The following is a 15925-nucleotide window of genomic DNA, read 5'->3' as shown; positions in this document are numbered from 1 at the left end:
TATAATTTAATAGTTTTTCTAATAATTTATTTTATTTGCATAATTGTTTTAATTTTATCAAAGCTCAATATCAATAGAACTACAATAGATATTTTTCATCACTTTTTCTTTTACTTGCGCATCACAACGGAACAAAAAATTTAGCATTAAAACGGAAAATATTTTGAATGCGAAATAATGAGAAATTAATAAATAAAGTAGGGTTTGATTAGTCAATTATTGGTTGCACCTTAAAATGAATTTCTGGGAATCAAAAATATGAAGAAGATAAGATTTGATGTTTCCGTAATTTTATACTGCAATTCATGAATTATATATACCGAGAGAGGCGGAGAATTAATCAATCTTGACAAAGCGTTTTAAAAAAACCAAACGGCGTCGTATCCATCACAAACAAACACTCCTCCGCCGCCGCTTCTTCAGGGTTTCCAATTTCTGAATCCAAATCCCTAATTAACCAATGTCGTCGTCGCCCGCCGGATACAGCAGCCTCCCTCCGTACATCGGCGCCGGCGACGATTCCGGCGTGCTCCTCCGCATCAAGTCTCGCACGGAGTCGGTCTTCCCCACGCGCCGCTCGTGGCGCGAGCTCCTGTCCCACCCGTCCTCCTACAACTTCCCCGACGGCCTCGCCGACCTCTCCGCCCGCCTGAGGCGCAACCTCAGCTACTTCCGCGTGAACTACGCGATGATCGCGCTCGTAATCGTCTTCCTCAGCCTGCTCTACCACCCGATCTCGATGGTCGTGTTTCTAATCGTCCTCGTGTTCTGGCTCGTGCTCTACTTCTCCCGCGACGAGCCGATCGTGCTGCTCGGCCGCGCGGTGGACGACCGCGCCGTGCTGGCGGCGCTCGCGGCCGTGACGGTGCTGGCGCTGGTGCTGACGAGCGTGTGGCTGAACGTCGCGGTGTCAGTTGCGGTGGCGGCGGCGGTGGTGGCGGCGCACGCGGCGTTCAGGATGACGGAGGATTTGTTCCTGGATGAGGATGAGGTGGCGGAAGGCGGTTTGGCGTCGGTGGTTGGAACCAGGTTTTGAGGAAATTAGGGCTTTTTTTGAATTTGGGGGAATTTTGTTGTTGTTGCAGAAATTGGAGTGGCGATGTGTTTTGATTAGCCATTTCTTTTTCCGATGAAGAGGTTAAATTTGTTGAAAGTTAAAAACCAATTTTAGTTAATTTATTTTTTTTTTATTTTGAAATGGTCGATTATACGAATGAATAATAATTCTTTTATTGTGATGTGTACTTCACTTTCATATCTATGGATCCATAATAGCAAATGAGTTATTTCATCATTTCATAATATACTCCACTAAAAATCATTTTACCTTTTCTCAATTATGTCCTCAATCCTACTTTTTAATTCTTCTAGTGGAGTAAATCTGTTTTTTTTCATTTATCGTTTATCTAAATTAATTAATGGAGTAGTATCTATTTATAGTAAGTTTTTGTATTTCACAAAAAATAATTTCGCTTTTAATTTAGTTTGTCCACCTAAATTAGTTAATATAGCGAGTTATTTTTGGTTAGTAAATTTTTAATCATGTTTTTTTGTCATATCTCTTATTTTGTTAATTTTACATTAAAAGTAATCCACTGTCAAGATTATTTTTCGTGGATAAAGCTAATACTGCATTTGCCCCGACTTTCTATTTTCCTAGGATTAAGGTAGTATTTGTCTCAGAGTTTGAGTTTAGATATTTTAAAATAGATTTGCTTTTAGATGGAGGTAGTATTGGTTTCGACTTTGAGTTTAACATTTTAATTTGAAAATTGAATTGCTATTTTTTTAGTGAATTTCATGTTTTATTAGCATCAATCGTAGGTCAAACTTATGTTCAGTTGTAAGATGTATTGAGGTAACAAGGTAATGAAAGGACTAAAGGCGAATAGTACTAGTACTCCGTAGTGCTATAGAATTGCATGTGAATACCTTATCTAAAACTATATAGGGTTTGGATCCACCGTTGTGCTCAAAACTATTCATTTGTTTTCAAATTAGTCTTTTGGTGATAAAAGCAGAAATAGTAACTAATGAATATAAGTAACACCAACAATATTACGAATCGTTAGTAACGCCAACAATATTACAAAGAAACCAAATACTGCATTAGCATGCGCCGAAGGAGCCACGATCGAATGACCATCATTTCTATCTAAAGGAATTAAGGAAGCATGAAATTATATAGTAAAATATATGAAGCTCTAACCCATCATGCTAACAAATGCAGTATTGAATTGAATCAAAATCTTGCAGTTGTTCTTCTTGTACATTTGAACCTTGTATCTACTACCCAGCGAATACAAGGTCACTGAACCCACACTAACCTAAAGACTGCTTCACTTTCGAGACTGTCATACAACTGAAATTGTCTACTATTGAGACAAGAGAAGTATCCTGAAGACTAGAATCTGATAAAACGGGCAAATGGTGTCATAACATGGTGATGTGGTATCAGGACCTACGAGCATAGCCTAATTCCATCACCAGATCCTCTGCTGATGTACCAATTTTCACAACCACTTTTTCGGTGGTGGTTGATTCGAGCCATCGAGCCACTACAGTATTTAGTGTCCACGTTGGCATCACTGCTTGTCCCATGCATTTTATTTCTATCTATAGCATAAAATACAAAAAACAATATTTCACCTCATCTTTTCACTTCAAACGAACCAGATGATGATGATGAAGAGTTTACCTCTTCTTCACTTGTAAGATCTAGCTTCAGCTTCAGGTATTTGTGAATGCAAGAAACCGGCATGCCCCCATCCCTGTTAATAATGCAATGAGAAACATATTACTTGATGTAAAACATTAACTCGTACTAACAGTACTTCATTGTAAAGTATTTGCCCTTACGTAGCCTATTATGCTAAAAATGTCATGAACCACATAAATCTTATCACATTAAGGTTTTCATATGAAATGAATCAAAATCTTACAGTTATGATTTCCTTATGTACTTAAACCTCCTCAAGAAGATCAGCGAGAACGAATGCGCAGAAAAGCAAGATCAAAATAGTGATGCATGATTACCGATGAAAGTGAATACAATAACCAAATTCAGAATTCTGCTATTTCTCTGGCTGAAAAACATAGCTACAAAAAATTCATGAAGCATGGAAGAAAAACAAAGTAATTTTGTATATTAGAAACCTCCTGCAAGTTTGAGCTCTTCCTCATTAAGTTCAAACTGATTTTCTCTTGCTAGATTGCTACTGAGATATTCCATGGCATCAGATGATTACAATGGTTGAAAAACCAACCAACAAAGAAAATTATAAGCATGTTCTATGTAGTGAAATTAAGCACGAAGCAATAATGGAAAGCAAGACAATGCATGAGGATTGATTACACAATTCATCTCTAAGAGACTATGTACGGATGCTGACAAGCCAAGGATTTTTGCCATTTGGATTCAATTATATGATAAGAGGCAGCTATTCATAATAAGAAAATAGCCCTGATCCACCATTAAAAAAGATCCAGTCCAAACTGAAAAAACAGACCCAAATGATTTAATGGTAATCTGTAAATATATATATCAACACTGAAATCATAGATGTATGCTGTGGAGAAATTTAGCCTGCCAATAACAGTAGTCATCCTAAAAAATCCCAGATATTGTTGTATCACTGATACAAACACAATTATAGACTATAGTCACGTAAAATCAAAAGCTGAAGCACTGAGCAAAAGTAGCAGAAGCCTATAATATGTAGGTAGAGATAGTATATGCATGAAACAGATGATAAGCATATTGTTACACTGGAAGCAATTCCTCTCAGAAAAGGGAAATAGTTCAGTTGACTTAACAAGTCTTACATTGTAAAGAGATGTTTAGAGGCGTCTCTGAAGAGTGGAAATGTGTTACGAGTAAAACGTTCAAGCACATAATGATCTAAATTATGAGGCTAGTTTCATAAATACCACAATAAATTTGCACATATCTTTTCGAGGAACTTACTCTCGTAACACAATACTAATATTTGAAGGTTCATTCTGACCAAGTTAAGTTACCAAGGATAATTTTTAATCATTCTAGTTGTGCAATACAAGAAAATGTAAAGATAATAGTAGTTTGTCCAAACTCACTTAATTCTCAAGTAACTTGCAGCTATCTGAGGCAAGGACAGTGCATCGCCTTCCCTGAGGTAGTACATTAAGTAATCAGATAAGCAAATAACCAGACACAGATATCCATATCTGTATTTCAGAAGTTATGATCTTTGTATGAAAACTTACTGCCCATATGATACCAGTGAAAACCAAATTGGATGATTCTTGCGGTCGGATTTTGCACCAGCACCTAACACAACCTGGGGAGGGAGTCTAAATTCTGCGAATTCCTGCGCCTTCTTTTGACGAGCTTTGCGGAACTTTTTGGGCCTTCCTGAATCTGGAGGGATATGGTCATTGAAATTCTTGACATCTTGAACCTTTGGTTTCTGCCTGTTTTCTTTACTTCTGCTTTTATTTGGAGGTCCCTCGTTGTCATGGGAATTTGGAGCTTCTGATTTAGCTAGATCTCCTTGCATGCTACACTTTGAAGACTTGCTTTTATTTGCTGCCTCCACCAAACAATTCAATGGTTTCCAAAGATCACCCATCTCTTCCCAAGTCTCAGATCCATTCTCTCTTCCCTTATCAGGACTAGGGTGATTGGATGGATCACTAGCAACAGAACTCTGCATAAAACATGATCATAAGCATGGATTGGGTTTTGTAAATGCATAGAGGATGTGTTCATAAGCTTCAGAACCATATGCCATACCTGCCTCGTATTCTGAGTTGATCTATTTAGTGTCTCAGGTGAGCTAGAGTTTTCATGGTGATCATCCATGGAGTTATCTTCTTTTATAATAGGTTTCTCTATTGTGAAACTGGAACCTCTTGATGCTTTCCTGGTTATGGATTTTGATCGCCGTCCAGTCATTCCACTCTGAGTTGAAACCCTAGGAGTGCTAACTACCAATGATGAGAGAGATCTTTCCTTTCTCTTGGCAGGTAATGTAACAGGAGATGCAACTTCAGGAGCTCTCACTTTCATCCTCTTATAAGGGAATATTTTTGCCCTCACATCTTCCAAATTATGGTCCAGCCTGATTAACAGAACATAAGATACAATATGGAGAGAGAGAGAGAGAGGGATGGTTATCTTTCATTGAAAGACACAGGTGCAGAAAAAAGAACAAACTTGAGCTTCGAAATGATTTGGAGCAAGCCAAAGTCAGGAGAAATATTACGCTAAAATTATCAAGTCAAGTGTCATGAGCATTTCACTCTTTTCCCATCATAGATCCTACATCTCCATAAGTTCCATACAGAGTGAATTTGAGCAATAATCATTCCATGCAGTGTGCTGAAATGATCACAAGAGAAGCACAGCCAGTGTAAAGTGCATAAATCTAGAACCTACACAGCTTCTGTACATGAATCTAGCCATAAATTGCCACCTCTCGGTACAAAATAGAGAAGTAGTGAATATGAATTAACAGATCTAACATTTGTAAGCCTTTCAGGATGTTGTCTAAGTCATTGTTCATCATAATAGACAATAAAGAAAGAAACTACAGAAACTTATATTAAGGATTTATGTCTTAGTTTGGGATAAATACACAGATGAGAAAACTGACTGGAAATAGGGGAAAACGGATTCCAACCTCAACTTTTCCAATGGAACACATCCCAAATCAATATTGCATACTGGACAGCATTCCATTTCCTCATCTGAGAGCTTCTTGTTTATACACTTACTGCAAACTATAGTCATAGAAGAGAAATCCAGATATATTAGACAAATACTAAAATCACACAAAGTGGATACAGCGAAAGGTTTCTCACGGCTTATAAGTTCTGAATGCACGAAGATATAAACCTATAGGTTTGAGGTTAGAATTTCAAACACATGATATACTAGTCTTTCACAAACAATTTTTTAACTAGTATGATATCGAAGCAAGGAGCAAATTGTCAAAGATGATATACAGGTAAAATCAAGGAAGCCAGGCTTATAGAAAATTTCCTAATATATTCCATGCAGTTCTCAAGATCTAGAATGAAAACACTCCTGATTGATTCTCCAACTACTAATGACGTATGCTATTTCTTACTTACATCTCTACCTCTATACATTTGTTATAACACAATAGGTCCAGTGAGGTTGGGTAAAGAGGTTCTTAAGCCTGAGTATCTCAAGATTACACCATGTTTGGAGTCGACAAATAAAATTTGGCATGCACAAGACCCTTCAGTCAATTAATCTATATTGTGCCAAATCCAGACACGAAATTCCATAACACCAATCAGCTCACTAAATTAGGAAATCCAGCAATCCTAATTGACATCTCAGCCGGCATGAAAAACTGAAAAAATGATCAAATCCCCATCGACCTCAAAATCAATCGTATACGTTGCCGGCAAACAAAACACATAATCAGATAAACTAAGTAACAAACAATCCACGACAAAGCCCAAATAACCAGATCGCAAACACATACGCACTAAAAGCAAACAAGTGAAAATTGGAATGACCACCCAACAACCACGAGATAACAAATCAGATTAGAGCAAGATAACAAATCAGATTAGAGCAAGCAATTACATGTGTGGAGGCACTCGATGATAGTGGTGGCCTCGCGGAAGAGCTTGTGGCAGAGCGGGCATGTCATGCATGGCACCACCGCCTGCCGCCACAGTTTCACCACCAGATGCGACATCGTATTATCCAATTCACGTCTAAATCGAAACCAACGGCTGCGCGGCCACGTATCCTATGCAGTGCATGCCATCGAACGCCGCATGTGCGATGCGATTTACGTTCGTTAAATTCAGCTCAATTCCGCCTGCATTAAGCACACAAACAGAAACCACAGATTATCATCGGAAATGAGCAATTTCTACGAGGAACCGCGAGTAATAGAAGAACAAAACCATAAGCAGGGTAAAAAGAGCTAAGAAGTGCGATGAGAGAGGGGTTATTGTAATGTAAAACCTCCAAATCTGAGCAAAAACGATCGAGGAATAGATGATTTGGGGAAAATAGAGTACGCAGCGGTTGCGGCTTGACGATGGCTTCTACTGTGGATGATCTGTGCGATTGTGTGTCGATTTGGGAGTGAAATCGGAGAGAGAGAGAGAGAAATGAGAAGGAATTTTTATTTTTATTTATTTTTTGCCCAGATTTATTTATCATAAATATTTTTGCCCAAATCTATACATTACCGTAAAAGGGGAGTAATCAATTGCTAACTCATTATTTAATGGCTAACTACAACTAATTTTAGGCTATAGGATTTTAGAAAACGTGGTCTACAATTTGCCATGTGTATTTTTCGTTTTTATTAATTAAATCGAAAAAAAAAACAAAAAAAAAACTCCAAATTAGAGTTTTGGATGAAAATGTCAATATAGTGTTCCGAAAATATCAACACAATGCTTTGAGAATGTCAACACAATGCTTTAAGAATGTTAACACATTGCTTCTATTGACATTCTACATGTATTATATTGACATATTTTATATTACATGTTGACATTTTCTGCTATACGAAAAAATTAAAAAATTTTGAAATTTTTTTCAAATTTTGATGTCGGAACATATGCATGTATGATATCGTTGTAATCCTTATGAAATTATCTTTAATTTGATATATGTTATATGAAGGGAAATTGGTCTCTAAAATCATGAACTTTGCCTAAAATTTGGTATTTCCCATGAACTTTGAAATTGGTATATAATATCACAAACTTTGCATTTTGTTTGGTATTTCCCAAACTCACTCAAATAAGATATTTTCATCAAAATCTTATTTAATATAGGCAACCTTGATATGTTTTATAATATTTGAAACCACTTTTTAAGTTCATAACACGTAGCATAAAAAGTCACGTTGAAAACTACGTTGATTTAATTGTGTCAAGTATGATAAAAAAGCCTCGTAAGTTAGTCAAATATAGCAATAAACATGCCGTGGGAAATACCAAACAAAATGCAAAGTTCGTGATATTATATACCAATTTCAAAGTTCATGGGAAATACCAAATTTTAAGCAAAGTTCATGGTTTTAGAGACCAATTTCCCTTATATGAATTTAAAGTTTTGGGATTTCTTTTAAAAGTTAATTATAATTAAACATGTAGTTAATTGACATTAATGCCCCTAGTGATATTTTTTGGAATTACTACTATGTCTTTATTGACGTTTTTCGTTAATCGTATTGACATTTAGGAATTAATGATCTAAGCCCTTAATTTGAATATCTAATGGTTACTACTCCCTCCGTCCCGGAGTATTAGACTCACTTCTTTTGGGCACATGATTTAAGGAATTGATATTTAAATAGTTAAAGTGGAGAGAGTAAAGTATGAGAGAGGGAAAAAGTAGAGGAGAGAAGAGAGAAAAAAGTAGGTGGAGAATAAAATAAGATAGATGTTTTTTGCTAAAAAAGGAAATGAGTCTAATATGTTGGGACATCCCAAAAAGGAAAGTTGGTCTAATACCTTAGGACGGAGGGAGTATTTAGTTGTAGTTAGCAATTAAGTTATGAGTTAGCAATATAACACTCCCCTACTGTACAATATAAGTACTTATTTTTTAAATATGATTGAATTTGGGCCAGATGTTTTTCATGGAGTAAATTTTATATTTTGGGTCAAATGTTTTTCACCGAGTAAATTTTATCTTCCTGTATAAATTAGAGGGTAAATTGCCGAAAAATCACTTTCGTCATTTTCGTATATTATAATTATAACATTTTTCTTGATTCTTCTGTGGCAAAAAATTATGACATATTACATGTCAGGATATGGTGAGTATATGTGTATAAATTAAGAACGTGACGGCTAGTTGTATTAAACGATGTCATTTATGTAGTCGAACGTTTTGTCCACATGTGTGGCATTTGGTTCGTTGGGCAAGATAATAGTGAGATATATTAAGATGTTGTAAAGAAATCATATAGAAGGAAAAGATTTATTGTTTTCATGTAAATTAGAGAATTGATATTATTCCTAATTTTGTGCTAGAGTAAATTTTACCAAGAATATGTATTCCCTAATCTATTCAAAGGGCATGTATAGTATTGTGATCAAATAACAAGTTGAATGATTAACATATCGATCTTTCAACTTGTATCACGGGTCGCCGACTGTGGGTCAAATTTAACTAATCCAAAGTATATCTAAGCTAAAACTAAAAAAAATGACTGACCTAGCAGTATATCTGGGCTTAAAATTTGGGCCGTAGTCAAACCGATCGGAAAAAAAAAATTGGGCCAATTATCCAATCGATTGGATAAAAGTCCAACCCCTCCAAAGTTCACCTTGAAGGGTTTGAGAGTGTGTGTTAGCAATTAAAATTAAAATATATAAATATAATTGTCCCATATTGATGTCATATAGAACTGAAATCACTATAAGTCTCATCTGTCTCTCCTATTATCATCAATAAAATGTAACCCATGAATTTCTATTAAGAAGACTTGTTTGGAATTTTCATAGATGTTTTCTTTCTTATCAAACTTGTATATTCCCTTATCAACCTAATATCACTTGCCTGCTAAATTAGAAATGATAGTTTTGTACTACTACTATTTCTTTATTTATGTGGAGTTTTATATTCAGAGAAGATAAAGTTGTAGCATCTTTGGGCACATAAACCAAACAATCATCTCACCATAAAGATAGTGTTTAGTTTGTCAAAATTGTAAAGAAAATGTTGTACTGAAGTAAATTGACATACATCTTTTGTTACACCCCTAAATCGAAATAAATATTTTATTATGTAAAAAAAAATAACTTTGTAGAAAAGCAATTAAATGATGATATTGAGCCTAAATGGAGTCAAACACACAAGTCCTCAAAAACGTATTAGATGTACCACTAACAATCTAACATAAAATTTGGTCATCGACCTACCTAGTCTGAAAAAGAAAAAGGAAAGTAAGCTCTGCAATAGCAGCCGTGCTTGGAGACAATTTCAAGTCTGGAGCAGAAACTCACATAGGCCAACGAGGAGGCAAAGCGACTCGATAGGGAGATAGAAAATTGAGTGTCCGAGTTAAAAGGTGCTGAGGAACAATGTCTGATCTTGGAAAAAATCGAACCAGAGTTGGAATCTTTGATGTTGAAGATGGGAACTCAATCTCAAGATCTTACTGATAAGCAGAAGGAACTGAGAAGACTTTGGGCTGCTGTACAAGAAGAACGATTGCGCTTTGTAGATGCTGAAACTGCATTCCAGACTTTACAGCATTTGCATGCACAAACTCAGGAGGAGCTCCGAGCTCTTGAAGGTTGCTGAGACCCAAAATCACAGTTTGCAAGATGAAGTTCTAACGCTTAAGCAGGAGAACAAGCATCTTAATGAGCTGAACTCATCTTCTGCATTATCTATACAGGATATGCGGAATGAGGTTTCTAACTTATTGAGGAGGAAGTTGACCTTAAGGCTTGACCAGAGAAACGCACGCAGCAAGGGATCTATTGCTTGAAAGAGGAACTAAATGAATAGAACATGAAGAAGCACCATTCAATTTTGGACCAGGTACATGAAGTAGGCTTGAATCCAGAATCCTTGGGATCATCCGTGAAAGAATTGCAGGATGAGAATTCCAATCTGAAAGAAACTTGACACAGGAAAGTACTGATAAAGCAACTCTACTGCTGAAATTGGAATTTATGGAACAGCTTCTTGGGAAAAACTCGCTCTTGGAGACATCCCTTTCTGGTTTGAATGCTGAACTAGATGCTGTTAGAGCCAAGATAGAAGAGCTAGAACAATCTTGCCAATCGAGATCTAGTCTTCTCGATGAGAAGGAGACTCACATGACACAACTGCAGGAAACAAACAAGAATCTAGAGAAACTCACAGAGAATAATACAGTTCTAGACCTCTCCCTCTCTTATGCACACCATCAGCTTGAAGCTTTAAAGGCCAAATCAAAAATCTTGGAAGATTCACGTAGCCAGTTGCTTGTAAACGAGAAAGCTGATTTGATGAGTGAAAATGACAGTTTAACTTCTCAGCTGGAATAGACTCGGAGAAGACTGGTAGACCTGGAGAAACTTCATGGAGAACTTAAAGGAAGACGTGAGAATCTAGAAAATGAGAAAGAATTAACTCTTTGGAAAGTTGAAGGGTTGCAAGTGTCATTGGAGGCAGAGAAGCAACAACATTCAAACAGTATTAAGATGAACAAAGCTCGACTGACTGGGATTCAATCTGACATGCATGTTCTGCAAAAAGAACAAAGAAGAAGAATAGAACTCAATCATGTGTTTGATAGTGCCATAGCTAGTGAACTTGAGATATTTTTGTTGTGCCCGATTACCCAGGTGATGAAAGAAAACTAAAAACTTATTAAGCAGTCTAGTTTTTCAGAAAATGAGATATCACAGCTAGAGCATGACAATCTCAGGCAGCAGTCTGAAATCAGATTGATGTCAGATCATGTTAGTACTCTGAGATCAGGGACCTGTCAGTTAATGACGGGAGGAAGACCGCAATAAGGAAGCTCTGATGATCCAGATTGAGAAATCACGACTTTGGCTCTGCAAATGATGTTACAATAACAAATCAAACAAACAAGATCATTACAAAATATATATATATATATATATATATATATATATATATATAGGGACATGTTCAGATCAATAAGTGAAATTCTGTCAAAAATTAAAACAAATCTCAGTCATTGGATCTTGTAATGTAACCGTTAGATTATTGCCACGTGTCATCTAGTAATGTAGATTACTAGTCAAATAATGTAACTTAGCTAATAATGTACTATTTTAGTACAATAATGTAGCATTTTAGTCTAATAATGATAATGTAGCATTTTGGGCTAATAATGTAACTTATCACATCCATCCAATCTCAGGATCCAAGGGCTGAGATTTGTTTTGATTTTTAACAGAATTTCACTTATTGACCATAATGCGCCCCTATATATATATATATATATAGACAAATTTCTTTTCTTACTTGAAGATGAACCAGATGCAACGTCACCAGGACTCGTAGTTTTCATGGGAACACACGTATCCGATACAAGACTCCTCAAAATCTTAAAACAGCCTCTATAACCCCAATCAAGGCCATAGGAGTTCTGGGCAATGTAGTACTCGTCGCTGCCGTCATGTCCATAACCAACGAGGGTTATGGCATGCTTTGGCTTGCGCAAATATGCTGCAGGGGGATCATATTTCAAAATATCCTAGCAAGTAACATTTTATCAGTTAATTATCAAATAATATATTGGAGTGTGAAAAGTCGAGAATTAAAAATAATTTCATACCCCATTGCAACAATCCATGAACTCATCTGTTGCCTTTATAACACCGGTCACTCTGTACCAAAAATGAACCATTAAGAATATTAAAATTTAGACCTTTTTAAAAAAATGTATGCACGGTAAATTTACTTACATATTGTATATCACGTCCATCGATTTTAGCAATTCCATTCCTCTTTTCTTTCTCAGGATCACACATTATAACTTCTTTAGGATCACGACACCCCACCCCCACCCATGGATAAATTGATTTTGGGCTTAGGCCAAGCTCTTCCACATATTCAAATGCTCTTTTGAACTCACATCCAAACCCTGCATATGGGACTTTAAATGGACCCTTGCGTTCAACTTCTTTAGGGCGCCTGAATTGATGGATGTAATCCATTAGTTCTTGGACAGATCCTTCTTGAGAAGATCCTTTGTTTGCAACCTCCTCCCCGTACATTGTTGCAGTGACGACAAATGCCCAACATACATCTAAAACAAGCATAAAAAATAATTAGCATTTTATGAGTATTAAGAGAATACTAAGTCAAATAAAGAATCTAATTTCAAATATTACCTGCTTCTCCTTGATCACGTACGAGAAGGATGCACTTGCAATTAGTCAATAATAAACAGCTATCGGCCTGTTTTGTTAAAAACTAATTAATAAAAACATCATAGATGAAAAAACTGAATAAAATGTACAAAGATGTATACCTGTATGAAGAATGGAAGATTTGATAGGTTAGGATCGTCTAATACATCCATAAGTGATCCTGAGAAACATAATAGAATAGTCAGTTAATAAACATCCATATGTGATACCATGCATAATTTAAGCAAAATGGAGACAATTTTGAGAAGAGATGAATTGAAAGAACTATCCAAGGTCAGAAAAATGCAGGTAATTTCTTTCTAGAACGGGAATGCAGTACACATATGGAGATTAAAAAAATATTAAACAACTTCTTCAGAAAGAAGTTTTGATTAAATATAATTACTACTACTCATGATCAACTCTTGGCACGTTTTGAAGCATGTATCAGGAATATAGGAGTAGGTTCATTTGATGGTTCCTAATTTTATCATCAAGCAATAACATGAAATTAGTCAATTTTTTACACCTACACTCAGCCTGGAGCAGACATGTCAAATTTAGAAAATCCATCCAAAGATTATAGACATGGACTATAATTCCCGACAGCTTTAATAGTTATTGCTATCAACTATGCAAGGAGATGTACGCACCATCCAAAAAATAAGTCATAGTTCCAAAATAAAGAGCTTGATTTTGCTACATTCAATGCAAAATAACAGGGCATTACCTGTAGTGGTCATTTTCTGGAAGGGAGATCTACGCACCTTTAATGCAAGTCCTATATGAACAATACCAATTTAAATATGATTAGAATTAGCAACATACCAATCATTCCAGAAAAGGCACACACTCAGGTCATAGAACCGAATAAGTCAGTTTTGTAGTCATCCTGAGTTGTGATTTTACAATACTGAACGTGGGGAATCGGTTCTCATACATTCACCCAAAAATAACTCTACTCCTATATAGAAACTAAAACCAAATTGGCATTGACTCTATTGTTATCTGATTTCATCATCAACATTGCAGAAGAAATTGACTTAAGCTAACAGATTTCCATGTACATATGTAGCTGCAAAAAATTTAAGAAATAAAATAGCCTTACAACAACAACTACTGCGCAAGAGGGATTTACCCCCTGCTACTCTTCCAAATTTTGCCGGCTAAATGCACAAGTTCAATTAGAATGTGGGGAGGGGCAGATATGTCGAGAAGGAAAAAAAAAAAGGAGAAAAGAGTAATTTTCCCTTTTTTATATTGAATTCCAAAATCCTAACGAGAAAGTGTGTCAATTAAATAAGGGCTTTTTCAATTTGAATGACTAATTGGAGGCTTGATTGAAAGGAGTAAATTTCCATCAATGTTTAGTGATTTTAGTTTACATAGCAATAAAATCTCATAGTAACGTTGTTTTACACTGTCATTAAATAAGGGATTTTTCAATTTGAATGACTTACTTAAATATCAAGATGAGATTGTCTTTAAGGCTTATCACAAATTATAACTTGCAAACAAAACAGGCTAGTAAACATATTTGTAAAAACCACAAATTTAAATATCTACTATATAGATTGCTAAACATTTAACATATCTAGTGTATAATTCATTTTTGAATAATGAATATATCTAGTGACAAGCATCAAATAACTTACACAATCGATTTCTGGAAAGGAGCGCATCGTAGCTCTCTTCGCTTCGACAGCAAAACTCAGCGCTCGACCGCCAATCCATATCACCAATTACTCCAATCATTATAGCTCTCTTCGATCGATATCCAACTCAATTCAATTCAATTCAATTCGGACAAGCACATAATATGAATTTAATTCATATGGATACAACTGTATAACTAGGTTCGAGCAAGCAATCAAATCCTATGGATCTGGGAAGAGGGAGAGAGAGGGGAAGAGGTTGGGTCAATGAATCCGATGTTGGGAGCAATAAATTAACGTTATCATCAAGAAGCATGGTAATATCCGCGTCGAAATAGTCAACTTAAAACAGAATTCGTTAATAATGCTATTATAAATATAAACAGACAAATGAATTATTTATATCAATATATATAGTATATTAACAAGATTATACAGTATACTACATCTCATGTCATGCGGGCCCCTTCCAACCAAAAAGTAACAAAATTGATTACAACATAAATTTGGTTAGAAAACCATACACCAATCTTAAAAATATATTCTACAAAAATGAGGAAATAAGATAATATTGACATATTTCTATCATATTTTAGCTACCCTATGTTTCTAATCTTATGTGTTTGTAAGAAAGATAGGAGTATAAACAATTGGAAAAATAAAATTGTTAGGAAATTATTATGTGTTCACCTTATCATAAATGTTATATGATCATCAAACATCAATTTATTTATGGTTCAAGTTTAATACTAGTATCCGTAACAGTAAATAAAAACAGGAAGCTGGAATAAGATAGATCAAAACAACCGAACAAAAAATCAAAAAATTCACAATTCGTTTCATATTATTATAAAATTTATGAGTCAAATTACACATTTTTATAAGCAAAAGCAACATTGGATAAAATACATAATGCGCGTATTTGTGAATTCCTTTTCTTTTTTCGTGATAGTGAAATTGGGATTTGTATCTTCATCTAGATCTTCATTAGTTTGGCAATTTGAAAGCTATGGTTTTTAAATTGGGGACACAGATTTTTTTTCAAAGTAGTATTAGGTACCTCCAACATTAATGACTCAGAAAATTTGAAGTTTCTGAGATGTTGAAAGTAAAATTCAAGCTACGAGGAATTAATCCCTTGTGCTACAACCCCTAGTGGTGAATGAACATCTGGATTTCTAAAAATCAGATTTTTGTCCATTCCAAACCAAAAATCTGAAATTATATGAAACTGAATAATGCTAATCTGGAAATTAGAAACCCGAACTATGATTTTGTTCCAAGCCAAAAAAAATCCTAAATTGAAAAATATACAAATTTTTGTATTATAATTAATCTACAGAGATATCATAGAAAAAAGCGTCAAACTTTATATTAAAATAGTTTTACGC

At 35.3% G+C, this 15925-nt stretch overlaps 3 protein-coding genes across 4 annotated transcripts; 1 reads left to right on the top strand and 2 right to left on the bottom strand.

Annotated features, from left to right (window-relative positions):
* Window positions 1-281: 281 nt before the first annotated feature.
* Window positions 282-1244, top strand: LOC125218751 (PRA1 family protein E-like). Its single transcript, XM_048120491.1, has one exon. It carries the CDS (start codon window positions 461-463, stop codon window positions 1034-1036), a length of 576 nt encoding a protein of 191 aa, XP_047976448.1. The 5' UTR covers window positions 282-460; the 3' UTR covers window positions 1037-1244.
* Window positions 1245-2212: 968 nt separating this feature from the next.
* On the bottom strand, window positions 2213-7145 carry LOC125185348 (E3 ubiquitin protein ligase DRIP2-like). 2 transcript variants are annotated; one of them, XM_048081872.1, is made up of 8 exons: window positions 6995-7145; window positions 6605-6845; window positions 5664-5763; window positions 4775-5102; window positions 4246-4688; window positions 4096-4149; window positions 2699-2771; window positions 2213-2616 (listed from the first exon to the last, which is right to left on the bottom strand). In XM_048081872.1, the coding sequence occupies exons 2-8, from the start codon at window positions 6717-6719 to the stop codon at window positions 2455-2457; spliced, it is 1275 nt and encodes a 424-aa protein (XP_047937829.1). In that variant the 5' UTR covers window positions 6720-6845; window positions 6995-7145; the 3' UTR covers window positions 2213-2454. The 2 variants fall into 2 exon arrangements, with proteins under 2 accessions (XP_047937829.1, XP_047937830.1); XM_048081873.1 differs by lacking the exons at window positions 6605-6845; window positions 6995-7145 and adding an exon at window positions 5247-5362 and having other exon boundaries at window positions 5664-5724.
* A 4043-nt stretch (window positions 7146-11188) lies between these two features.
* Window positions 11189-14841, bottom strand: LOC125223248 (cathepsin L-like proteinase). The gene is made up of 8 exons (XM_048126304.1): window positions 14535-14841; window positions 13610-13660; window positions 13002-13060; window positions 12862-12928; window positions 12433-12776; window positions 12303-12354; window positions 11990-12221; window positions 11189-11553 (listed from the first exon to the last, which is right to left on the bottom strand). Exons 2-6 carry the CDS (start codon window positions 13620-13622, stop codon window positions 12325-12327), a joined length of 513 nt encoding a protein of 170 aa, XP_047982261.1. The 5' UTR covers window positions 13623-13660; window positions 14535-14841; the 3' UTR covers window positions 11189-11553; window positions 11990-12221; window positions 12303-12324.
* Between the last annotated feature and the right edge of the window lie 1084 nt (window positions 14842-15925).

Source organism: Salvia hispanica, chromosome 4 (genome assembly GCF_023119035.1).
Source record: "Salvia hispanica cultivar TCC Black 2014 chromosome 4, UniMelb_Shisp_WGS_1.0, whole genome shotgun sequence".
NCBI lineage: Eukaryota > Viridiplantae > Streptophyta > Magnoliopsida > Lamiales > Lamiaceae > Salvia > Salvia hispanica.
Note: the sequence above shows the minus strand (reverse complement) of the source record. Positions and strands in the feature narration are given on the sequence as shown.

What these genes read in the sequence shown, in the direction of transcription:
- LOC125218751 (XM_048120491.1), top strand. Translation starts at nt 461, where the DNA reads ATGTCGTCGTCGCCCGCCGGATACAGCAGCCTCCCTCCGTACATCGGC.
- LOC125185348 (XM_048081872.1), bottom strand. Translation starts at nt 6,719, where the DNA reads ATGTCGCATCTGGTGGTGAAACTGTGGCGGCAGGCGGTGGTGCCATGC. An exon ending in CAACTCAGAATACGAGGCAG is followed by an intron (nt 4,689 to 4,774) that starts GTATGGCATATG and finishes TGTTTTATGCAG; the next exon opens with AGTTCTGTTGCTAGTGATCC. An exon ending in GCAAGTTACTTGAGAATTAA is followed by an intron (nt 2,772 to 4,095) that starts GTGAGTTTGGAC and finishes CATTATTAACAG; the next exon opens with GGATGGGGGCATGCCGGTTT.
- LOC125223248 (XM_048126304.1), bottom strand. An exon ending in ATCTTCCATTCTTCATACAG is followed by an intron (nt 12,929 to 13,001) that starts GTATACATCTTT and finishes TTAACAAAACAG; the next exon opens with GCCGATAGCTGTTTATTATT. An exon ending in ATGGACGTGATATACAATAT is followed by an intron (nt 12,355 to 12,432) that starts GTAAGTAAATTT and finishes TTTTTGGTACAG; the next exon opens with AGTGACCGGTGTTATAAAGG.